Source organism: Callithrix jacchus, chromosome 2, assembly GCF_049354715.1.
Source record: "Callithrix jacchus isolate 240 chromosome 2, calJac240_pri, whole genome shotgun sequence".
NCBI classification, from domain to species: domain Eukaryota; kingdom Metazoa; phylum Chordata; class Mammalia; order Primates; family Cebidae; genus Callithrix; species Callithrix jacchus.
In genome coordinates this window covers 111,882,565-111,895,162 of record NC_133503.1, presented here as the reverse complement: position 1 = coordinate 111,895,162, position 12,598 = coordinate 111,882,565, and the positions used below count along the sequence as shown (strand labels likewise).

The following is a 12,598-nucleotide window of genomic DNA, read 5'->3' as shown; positions in this document are numbered from 1 at the left end:
AGGAGTAGGCAAGGTTTCATGACCAAAACACCAAAAGCATTGGAAACAAAAGCCAAAATACACAAATGGGACCTAATCAAACTCCACAGCTTCTGCACGGCAAAAGAAACAGTCATTAGAGTGAATCGGCAACCAACAGAATGGGAAAAAATTTTTGCAGTCTACCCATCTGACAAAGGGCTGATATCCAGAATTTACAAAGAACTAAAACAGATTTACAAGAAAAAAACAAACAAGCCCATTCAAAAATGGATATGAACAGACACTTTACAAAAGAAGACATACAAGAGGCCAACAAACATATGAAAAAATGCTCATCATCACTGGTCATTAGAGAAATGCAAATCAAAACTACATTGAGATACCATCTCACGTCAGTTAGAATGGTGATCATTAAAAAATCTGGAGACAACAGATGCTGGAGAGGATGTGGAGAAATAGGAACACTTTTACACTGTTGGTGGGAGTGTAAATTAGTTCAACCATTGTGGAAGACAGTGTGGCAATTCCTCAACGACCTAGAAATAGAAATTCCATTTGACCCAGCAATCCCATTACTGGGTATATATCCAAAGGACCATAAATCGTTCTACTATAAGGACACATGCACATGAATGTTCATTGCAGCACTGTTTACAATAGCAAAGACCTGGAACCAACCCAAATGCCCATCAATGATAGACTGGACAGGGAAAATGTGGCACATATACACCATGGAATATTATGCAGCAATCAAAAACGATAAGTTCCTCTTCTTTGTAGGGACATGGATGAACCTAGAGAACATCATTCTCAGCAAACTGACACAAGAACAGAAAATGAAATACCACATATTCTCACTCATAGGCGGGTGATGAACAATGAGAACACATGGACACAGGGAGGGGAGCACTACACACTGGGGTCTATTGGGGGGAATAGGGGAGGGACAGCAGTGGAGGGAGTTGGGGAGAGATAGCATGGGGAGAAATGCCAGATATAGGTGAAGGGGAGGAAGGCAGCAACTCACACTTCCACGTGTGTACCTATGCAACTATCTTGCATGTTCTTCACATGTGCCCCAAAACTTAAAATGCAATTTTAAAATGCACATGGATGCTTATCGCAGCTTTATTGATAATTGCCAAAACTTGAAGCCAGTCGAGATATCTGTCCTTCAGTATATATTTACATGGGGATATATACATGGAGGAAATATACGTGGAGGGAGATATACATGGAGGAAACTTAAATGCATATAACTAAGTGAAAGAAGCCAATCTGAAAATGCTATAGGATTCTAACTGTGACACCGGAAAAGGCAAAAACTGTGGAGACAGTAAAAGGATCAGTGGTAGCCATAAGTTAGGTGAATGAGAGAGAGAAGAATGAATAGAAGGGGCATAAAATTTTTAGGGCAGTGGAAATACTCTGTATGATACTATAATGATGGGTACATGTCATTATACATTTGTCCAAATCCACAGAATATACAACACCAAGAGTGAACTATTGACTTTGATTGATGATGCAGCAATACAGATTCATCAATTGTAAGCAAAGGTAGCAGTCCGTTTATGGGGAGGTTATGTATATGTAGGGACTATTGAGTACATGTCTGTACCTTCCTCTCAATTTTGCTATGAACCTAAAACTGTACTAAAAAAACAAAACCTTTTAGGCCAAGCACAGTGGTTTATGCCTATAATCATAGCACTTTGGGAAACTAAGGCAGGATTGCTTGAGGCCAGGAGTTAAAGGCCAGCCTGGAAAACATGTGAGACCCCTTCTTTACAGAAATTTAGCTGGGCATGGTGGTACATACCTGTAGTTCTAGCAAGGCTGAGGTCAGAGAATCCCTTGAGCCCAGGAGTTCAAGGTTACAGTGAGCCATAATGGCACCACTGCATTCCAGCCTGGGCAACAAAGCAAGACCCTGTCTCTCAATAAATAAATAAGCCTTTAAAAATATATTTATAAAAAGACAAGCAATAAAAAATAAAACCAAACACCGGTTTTAAAAATGTCAACAAAATTGGCAAACCTTTAGTTAGGCTGAATAAAAAAAGGAGATAAATGATGAATATCAGAAACAAAAAAAAAAAAAAAGAGAAAAGATCACTACAGAACATACAGACATTTAAAAGTTAAGGCAAAAGAACATATCACCTTAACAGACAACATTTATGATAAAGTCTCTCTAATAACCAACAATAGAAGGTAAATTACAAAGCCTGATAAAAGGCATCTATTAAAAAACTTAACTGCGAAGTTAATAATGAAGAAAGGCTAAATGCTTTCCCTGTAAGATCAGTGATAAGCTAGGATATCTACTCTCCACCTCTTCCCCATGTCAACACGGTATAAGTGGTCATACTTAGTCAGTAAAGCAAGAAAAAAAAAAGTATACAGATTGCAAAGAAGAATTGAAGATGTCTTTATTTGCAGACATGATTGTGTGCATAGAAAAACCGAATGTACAAATGTAACTTTTCACTAAAGACATGATCATGTATGCGGAAAATCTTAAAGAATCTGGAACAAAGCTATTAGACCCAATGAGTCAGTGAGCAATATCAGAGGATACAAGGTCAAATCCAAAACATAAGCACTTAAAAACTGAACTAAAAAAACATTTAAATAGCACAAAAATATAATTTACTAAAGATAAAAAAATGCAACAATATACATGCAAGATTGTATACACTGAAAAACTGCTATATGCTGATGAGAGAAATTAAAATACCTAAATAATGTAGACATATTTTGTGTTCATGTGCTGGAAGTGTCAATATTGTTAAATTGTCAGTATTTCTCAATTGATTTATGTATACAATACAATCTCAAAATCCCAGTATGGTTTCTGTTAGAAGTGAACAAGTTGATTATAAAATCTGGCAAAGCAATTTAGAACATTATAGTTCATTGAGATCCAATTTTTTTTTTTTTTGAGATAGAATATTGTTCTGCCACCCAGGCTGGAGTGCAGTGGTATAATCTTGGCTCATTGCAACCTTCATCTCCCGGGTTCAGGCGATTCTCCTGCCTTAGCCTCCTGAGTAGCTGGGATTACAGGTGCACGCCACCATGCCTGGCTAATTTTTGTATTTTTTAAGTAGAGAAAGGGTTTCGTCATGTTGGCCAGGCTGGTCTTGAACTCCTGACCTTGTGATCCAACCACCTTGGCCTCCCAAAATGCTGGGATTACAGGTATGAGCCATCACGCCTGGCCTGAAATCCAATTTTTTAAAAATAAATAAAAGAAGACCAAAACGATTTTGAAAAAGCAAAACAGGACTCATGACTACCTGATTTTATGGTTTACTATAAACTATAGTAATCACCGTAGTGGGGTGTTGGCATAAGGACAGAAATACAAACTAATGGGACAGAATAGAAAGCCCAGAAACAGACTCACACAAATAAGGATGAATGATTTTCAATAAAAATCAAATAAGCCAGGTGAGTTCACCTGGAGTCTCAGCTACTCAAAAGGTTGAAGTGGGAGGACAGCTTCAAGCATGGGTGTTTGAAGCCAGCCTGGTCAATAATGGTGAGACCTCATTTTAAAATAATAATAATAATAAAGAAATGTTGTGAGAAAAGGAATAGTCTTATTAACAAATGGTGCTGAAAAAATAGATATACAATATTTAAACAATAACAAAACCCACAACTTGTGTGTTCCACACAATATACAAAATATCAACTCAAAATGAATCATGGACATACTTAAAAGGTCAAGGCTGCAGTGAGCCGTGATTGTTCCACTGCAATCCAACCTGGGAAAGGAATATCACAGCAATAAAAGGAAATAAACTATGGATAAATGCAAAACATAGATATCACCAAAGCATCATGCTAAGCAAAAGGCAAACTCATAGGGCAACATACCATATAATTCCATTTATATGACATTATGGAAAAAATAAAACTGTAGGAACAAATCAGTGATTGGCAAGGTCTTGGTATAGGGGAAAGGAGCAAAAGAGAATTTACTTAATATGATGGAAATATTTTATATCTTAAGTATGCTGATGGTTAAAACTGCATAATCTGTCAAAACTCATCATGCTGTACACCTAGGGAGGGTGAATTTAACTTAGGTAAACACAATGCAAATTTCTTAATGGGAAAAAAATAGCAAGTAACAGCAAGAGGGGATTTCTCTTACTGTTTTTACAAGTTGTGTTCTTGTGAGTTAAAAAAGTTAGCGTATCATTATCATACCATCTAAAAACACACTTCATTTTGAAAGATAAGGAAATAGACAACCCAGTCATGGTGGCTTGAGCTTTTATTCCCAGCTATTTGGGAGGCTGAGGCAGGAAGATTGCCTTGATTCCAGGAGTTCAATACCAGCCTGGAGCAATATAGCAAGACTCTACTTTTAATTTAAAAAAAAGTAAGAATGAAGAAGTTTCATAAAAAAGGAAAACCAATAGACAAATCAAAATGTCTTAGTTTCCTATTATATACCATATTTCTGCATACCTCTTTGTAAAGTATTAATTATATTTCCTAAGTAATCATATAGTTGCAGAAACCAATTTTTCATTTAAGTGTAAGCATATTATTTATAAGTGGTATTAACCTCCGTATTATTCAAGTCAACAAAACAGATATTAAAATCCCACTACTTGGAGCCTTTCCCTGCCATTTTAATTCCTAGAAATAAAACTTAAAATTTTATGTATTTCTCAAGTACCTCAGGTGATTTTTATCAGTCAAGTTTAAAAACTGGAAGTTAGTAAACAGACTCAAATAATCCATGAGAAGGATCTAGAATGAGAAATACCATTTGACCCAGTAATCCCATTACTGGATATATACCCAAAGGATTATAAATCATTCTATCATAAAGAGACATGCACACATATGTTTATTGCAGCAGTGATCGCAATAGCAAACACTTAGAACCAACCCAAATGCCCATCAATAATAGACTGGATAAAGAAAATGTGGCACAGCTACACCATGGAATACTATGCAGCCATAAAAAGGACGAGTTCACGTCCTTTGCAGGGACATGGTTGAAGCTGGAAACCATCTTTCTCAGCAAACTAACACAAGAACAGAAAACCAAACACCGCATGTTCTCACTCATAAGTGGGAGTTGAACAATGAGAATGAGAATGCATGGACACAGGGAGCAGAGCATCATACACCGGGGTCTTTCGGGGGAAGGGGGTCTAGGGGAGGGATAGGGGGTCTAGGATAGAATTAGGAGAAATATCTAATGTAGATGATGGGGTGATAGATGCAGCAAACCACCATGGCATGTGTATACCTATGTAACAAACCTGCACGTGCTGCACATGTACCCCAAAACTTAAAGTATATATATTAAAAAAATCCATGATAGTAAGACATACATTACTTTCCAATAATACTAACAAATTAGGTTAACAATGGCAAGACAAAAGTTTGGTAATGCTGGCCATTTATAGGGCATAATCTTTGGGAAGGACATTAAAAACATGAAAACAATATAATTGATGCAAGGCATTGTTTTAAGTACTGAGGATATAGCAGTGAACAAAGTAAAGTCCCTGCTTTAGTCCCTGCCCTAATAGAACTTATATTCTAGTGGCGAAGCAGTCAATGGCAAATGAACAAAATATATAAGCCGTGGTAATGCTAGAAGAAAATGCAATAGGGGATTAAAAAAAAATGATGGGGCAGGGTACTAACTTCAAGACCTGAAATAACATTTGAGCTGAACCCTGAATTGAGGAAACGAGTTTTGTACAAATCACAGATAAGCATTTTTAATACAGGGACAACAATGGAAAGATCAGGATTTTCTTTGTATTGTGACTGAAGTGAAGCAAAATAATAGAAATAGCTAAGTGGGAAGTGTCTTAGGCAGAAAGCTGTGAATGCATTTATCAAAGACCCTAGTTAATTCTTTTGCCCAGGCTGGAATGTAGTGGTGTGATCCTGGCTCACTGTAATCTCTGCCTCTTGGGGTTCAAGCAATTCTCCTGCCTCAGCCTCCCAAGTAGGGGGGATTACAGGCATGTTACCACCACGCCCAGCTGATTTCTGTATTTTTACTAGAGACAGGGACTCACTATGTTAACCAGGCTGGTTTTGAACTCCTCATCTCAAGAGATCCGGCTGCCTTGGCCTCCCAAAGTGCTGGATTATAGGCCTGAGCCACTGCAACCAGCCTCACAGTTTTAAAAACTTTTAATGTCATTACTGTAAAAGGGTTGAGTTTGGTTTTACATAATTAAAGATTACATATCCATTAGCTATCTAAGTGGAGATGAGTTCAGAGTAGTGGTTGAAGCTCAAGATATTCAGCACTAGAAGCAGGAAGAATAAAACAGTACTGCTGTTGAGAAAGAGATCAGAAATCAAGTCTTATGATAGCAATGACATAGAATTCCAGAAAGTAATAAGAAGTGGGTGAGAGGCCAACAGCTGATCAAAAAATAAATAAAATAAATAAAACCACCACATCAGGACTTAATATAGTCACCCTGCAGAACGTAAGTGACAAAGATTTGAAAAGTAAACAGAAGGGAAAGAAAAGTAACAAGTGGCAGTTCTGTAGCTCATTCTAGATGGAAACCTAATTAATATTAGTCTACAATACTGAAATGACAATACGACCCACATTTTTCAGCCACATAGTTTGCATATCACCAACACAAACAATATCCTTAGTTCATTTAATAGAATCATTGGTTTTAGACTATTCTTACCTCTTTTATTTCATATTCAGATCAGAACTCAAACGTGGAGAACATGGAATTAAAATTATTTCATTCATTTGAGAGTCTGAACTACAAATTTTGTTTCAAATATAGGTGTATGTTTTTTTAAAGCTAAAGGGCAGGGTGGTTAGTGGGCTTTTAATGAAGAAAATCCAGCACATGAAGCCCCATTAGAGAATTTGCGTTAAGTACTTGGAAAAATCTTTTTATTAATCCTGCTTTTCCAAGTAATGTCATCTTTCATCCTTTTACATAGCTAAGGTATCCTATTCCTAGATCTTCCTATATTGAGAATTCAAGGACTTTCTGTATGGAATCAACCTATTAGGTCCTTTTTTTGTTAAGAAAATTAGCATGAAGTGTTCTACAGAATCAATTACTAGTTATGACTAGTTATTATCAGAAAAACATTGAATCCCAGATATTTGTAATTGAATGTCTTAGAAATGTTAACACATTTTGACACTATCTCAATATATTTGTTGTTGCATTACTATCTAGTTGCCTTCTCTATAACATCCTCATTACAATTGTTGTACAATGCTACAATGTATCCAAGGTTTGTCTGCATTTTAAAATTTACTCTTTAATGTATATTTAAGAGGCATCTATGTTAATGTGCTTCTACCTATTAAGTATTTAAAAATATTTTTGCAGTTTCTTATGAAGCTAGAAGTCTTTAAAAAATCCCATATTTGGGCTGAGCGCGGTGGCTCAAGCCTGTAATCCCAGCACTTTGGGAGGCCGAGGCGGGTGGATCATGAGGTCAAGAGATAGAGACCATCCTGGTCAACATGGTGAAACCCCATCTCTACTAAAAATACAAAAAAAGTATCTGGGCATGGTGGTGCGTGCCTGTAATCCCAGCTACTCAGGAGGCTGAGGCAGGAGAATTGCCTGAACCCAGGGGGCGGAGGTTGCGGTGAGCCAAGATAGCGCCATTGCACTCCAGCCTGGGTAACAAGAGCGAAACTCCGTCTTATTAACAACAACAACAACAACAAAAATCCTATATTTAAATACTAGTTGCTCTTCCAAATTCCTACCCCCCGCCACTTTTTTTTTTGAGACAGAGTTTCGCTCTTGTTACCCAGGCTGGAGTGCAATGGCGCTATCTTGGCTCACCGCAACCTCCGCCCCCTGGGTTCAGGCAATTCTGCCTCAGCCTCCTGAGTAGCTGGGATTACAGGCACGCGCCACTGTGCCCAGCTAATTTTTTGTAATTTTTAGTAGAGACGGGGTTTCACCATGTTGACCAGGATGGTCTCGATCTCTTGACCTCGTGATCCACCCGCCTTGGCCTCCCAAAGTGCTGGGATTACAGGCTTGAGCCACCGCGCCCGGCCCATTCCTATCCCTTTTAAATGTTATATTTATAAAGCTATGACAGCTAACTTGGGGTCCAAAGATCATTTTCTGGTTAGAAATAGTAATGAGATAAATATAAAAATCACGTAATCTATCCCTAGAGCATATTCTGGACACACCTTCATGAAAATGAATAACCTACTCAATCTTTTCATTTTATTAACTACAAAAAGAGAAATTATACATATATATATATAATCTACATCATACAAAATTAAAAAGATTCTCATTGGCTGGGCATGGTGTGGCTCATGCCCGTAATCCCAGCACTTTGGGAGGCTGAGGCGGGTGGATCACTTAAGTCAGGAGTTCAAGACCAGCCTGGCAAATACAGTGAAATACAAATATTAGCAGGGCATGGTGGTGCCCACCTGTAATCCCAGCTACTTGGGAGGCTGGGGCAGGAAGCCAAGATCATGCCACTGCACTCCAGTCTGGGCAACAGAGTAACACTCCATCTCTAAATAAATAAATAGGTTTGCATTTTGTTAAGCTACTCACTCTGAATGAAATTATTCATACTCATGGTTCCATAGTCTAAAAATTTCTAACATACTCTAAACAAAGAATATCTTTACAAGCAAACAGGCCATTGCTTTTAGTAAGAATCATTTATTGTATAAGAGTGGAAGGTTAATTGGTACAGTACTATGCATAATCTCTCATCCTTAAAAAATTAAACATAACTGGATAAAAACAAAGAATGAGCATGTGAAAGACAAAAAATAAGCATATTTTATGTTCTGCTATATTTATGAACTAATGTTCTTCTCCATTGTCTTAATTTCTGACTCCTTACATAAAATGAACATATTTTGTCATTTGATAAATGTACATACAGCCCCGTATTTTTCATTCAACTCAGCTAACCAGCTGACTGAATCTTTCAAGCTAATGTAGCACTGTTTAAAAAATTAAGAGTCCATTCCATTATCTCAAAAAATGCAATGTTGTCTTGCGAAATCTGCACAATATAATGCAAACATCCAGCTACAAAGTAATAAATTAAAAAATGCCAGCCATGATCTTATGACTTAAGCATTATGACTTAGTCAAATGCTCTCTTGTAGAATAAAGTAAACTAAGTGTAGAGAAAAGTGAAAAAGTTTCAAAAATGTGTGCCAGGACTAAGTTCTTTCATTACTTTTATATTTATTTATAAATGTTTTAAAAAACTGAGCTATTCCCTCACATGTTATCTTATACACAAGAAAAGAAACAAAGCATCATTATTTTTCAAGGAAACCGTATCAAAAAAGAAATTACTGCAAAAAAAAAAAAAAACAAAAAAATCTTTCTTTTATACACATAGACCTAACTGGACAAAGGAAAACATTAAAAAATACATCTACTGGACAAATATCTGCAGGTTGCTCCCAAAGCTAATAGTGACACAGAGGAATACTATAGAAATTATTTCCACATACTTGTATTTGTCAAAGATTCAAATTTGTTACATCAAAGCATACATGCCAGAATGTGTGCCACGACTTAAAAATTCCCATTGAATATAACAAAATAAAAATCTGTAAATAAATATAAAGCATCCTGTAATAATCTCTGTAGGAAGCCAAGAGGCCAACAAAAACTTATATGAACCTAAGTTTTACTTCATAGGAATATTCATAGTCTCCAAAACAGATTTAGTTGTAATGTTACACATTACAAATACTCAACTGCTTCCCAAATACTTTTTCTGGCAGCAAAATGTTACTTAAAAAAAGGAAACAAAACAGGGTGGGAGTTAAGTGCTTGAGGGAGTAAGAATGCAGCAGAAAATTACAGGAGCCCACATATCCTTTTTCTTAAATTTAATTTGTCATATATAAGGGTTTTATATACAATCAGTGTGCATTGTAACAGTTTATATTAAAAGTCAATCAAGTTTATCTAAAATGTTAACCTGGCTGCATAGCACATTTGACATTATTGCCCATATGAAAAGGGAAAACAAATGGATTTACAATAACTTTTGGCCATTTTGGATTCTGAAGTGTTTATACACCTACCCTTTTAAACTAGATGCATCTGAAAAAAATGTTTCCAGAGCATGCAGTTTAGATTTTACATATTATCTCACCATTTTTTAAAAACTACAAACACAATATTGACTAAAAAAGGGGAAAAAAAGGGAATAACATGTATCTAACAAAATATTCAGTATAAAAAGAGGACTAATGGAATTAAGTGGCCCCTTTCCCCATTTTTACATTCTAAACAAGGATTCCATCAAGACAAATCATTAAAAAGTGTTATTACACTGTTTTTTTTTTTAATAAGAAGGCCTGAGTTGGTAGGGAAAGGAACAGTCAAAAAAAGCCTGAGAAGGGGAAGGAAGTAAGGAAAGTTCCTTTAATATTTACAATAATTTACAGCCATTTTTTTGTAAAAAGGCATAATAATAGATCACAAACAGGAAATTCCTGGCTATTTTACATACATAAGTACAGAATTTAAATATTCAAGCTTGTGATGAAAAGCGGCAAGGTGGTCGCAGTGTACAATGTAAACAAGTAGCTTTGGAAAGTGAACAAAGTCCTTGAGTGTTTTTCTTTATTAAGAAAGAACTCTCTTTCATTCCTTCCTGAAACATGATCACAGGTCAGAGTAAAGTTCATATATAAACATAATTTAAATGGAGGTCAGTCTAAAATCACTGACTTAAAAACAGTTTTATCCAGCCTATATGGGAGGGCAGTGTTGAGGTCCCTGTAATAGTAAACATTTTCCATTTCTTTAAAAAAGAAAAAAAAAAGTACTACATTTGTAGTACAGTGCAGCATAATCCTTAAATATAAAAATATTTTCTCTTCTGTTGGGATAATAGACCTTGCATCCTGGAAAGAAGTAACAATACTGCTACTGATAGAAGATCTGTTTATATCTTTCAAGTCATGTAAGGCAATTACTGTGTTGGTTTATGATATATGGCTAAAAGAAAAGTCCAGAAAGACGAAGTGTCAGTTTTTGTTATGTTTTCCGACTACTCCAGGTATGCTCCGGCGTACTTTTGTGTTCAACTGAATGTTCAAATGGAGATCTGGACCCATAAGGAGATCTCTGATCTAGTGGTGACCTAGGGCCACTGCTGGAAGCTCTGTAGTCCATTTGCCAATCTGAGTGATACCTATAATCCCTGGAAGATTTATGGTGCGTATATTCAGAACTCGACCGGTGGTCTGAATGTAACCGATGATCTGAGTGAGAACGATGATCAGAATGAGATCTATCTTTTAAACTTCCTTCCAAATTTGACCTGTGATCTCTACTCCTGTGATCATCTAGTTTTCTGTGTTTCTCTCTGTCACTGTAGTATCTAACAAAGAGAAATTAAGAATTTGTGAAGTTAATAATGCAAATGAAAATGTTTCCAAATAAAAGCTTATTAGGCTTTAACACATAAAAATACTTTAAACATAACACATAAAAATACTTTAAAACCTGATTTTAATTGTATTACAAGCTCAGTGTTTCATTATAAAACTTACCAAATTCACTAAAAAAAAAATCACTGAAAATCTCTCTTTGGAAAAATTATATGATTCATAAAACTAAAGCAAACCACACAAAGCCCGTAAGACAGCATCTAATTTCACATGGCTATTTTAATCAGTTGCCTTTTATTTTACATGTCATTTATATGATTGTATCTTAATTGTCTGGAAGCTGAAATTAAGATAATTAAAACTATCTCAAGTAAATTCTGAGACCAGAGCCTTTTATCAACCTCTAAAGCAGGAAAAAGTTTAAAAATGCTAGAATGCAGTCTATGAAATAATCTGTAAAACAAAATTTTCATTGATTGCTGATGCCTATTAAAAGCTTCCTCAAGTCTGACTAGTTATATAGTAAGATTTGACACGAGTCATTAAGAAATTTACTCCATATATACATGTGACAGCTTGACAAAAAATAAGTGTGGCAGTTTGATGAGAAGTATTCTCTAAAATGAGTGCCTTTTCCAAACTGAAATACACTGAAGATAGTGTGCTTCTTTCTTGTTGACTAAAGATCCTTAGTAAAAACAACTATAGCTATATAGTATAAACCTGTGAAATTATATACTACTACAAATCTGCCTTTTCCTTTTATTTGAACCTTTTCTAATAATAAGAGCCATTCTATAACTGATGTATTCATAGCGTTGACAGAGGTTCTTAAATTATTGTACTGAATACAACTAATACCCAAAAAATGTCTTCTAATTTATTTATTCTATTTATTATAAAAGCATAAATACTATAAATTTTAGTTTTCAGGTTTACTTTTAGTAATGATCATTAACTACTGAAGATACTCCTTTATCAATAAAGGAATAAAAAGTATTGCTGTTATTATACTGAAGTTGCTTACTGTTCAAAGCCTTCAAAAAACAACAATAAACAAAAACCTTTCTGGTTCCAAGAATATTCCAGATTGCTGAGATTAAGTTTAACCTCAATGAGATGTGTTCACATATATCAATTTTTCCCCTCTTGACTTTTTAAAAACATGGAATGCACAATTTCCTAAACCAAATCTGA

The 12,598-nt window shown here is 35.6% G+C and overlaps 1 protein-coding gene across 4 annotated transcripts in view; it reads right to left on the bottom strand.

The window, feature by feature from the left end:
• Window positions 1-8,671: 8,671 nt before the first annotated feature.
• CHD1 (chromodomain helicase DNA binding protein 1) overlaps window positions 8,672-12,598 on the bottom strand; it is a 75,078-nt gene continuing 71,151 nt past the window's right edge. For all 4 annotated transcript variants that reach the window (XM_008991755.5, XM_002744746.7, XM_078365869.1 and 1 more), the window contains one exon: window positions 8,672-11,391. In XM_008991755.5, the coding sequence (XP_008990003.3) occupies window positions 11,046-11,391 (346 nt within the window). In that variant the 3' untranslated portion in view covers window positions 8,672-11,045. The remainder of the gene's footprint in view (window positions 11,392-12,598) is intronic.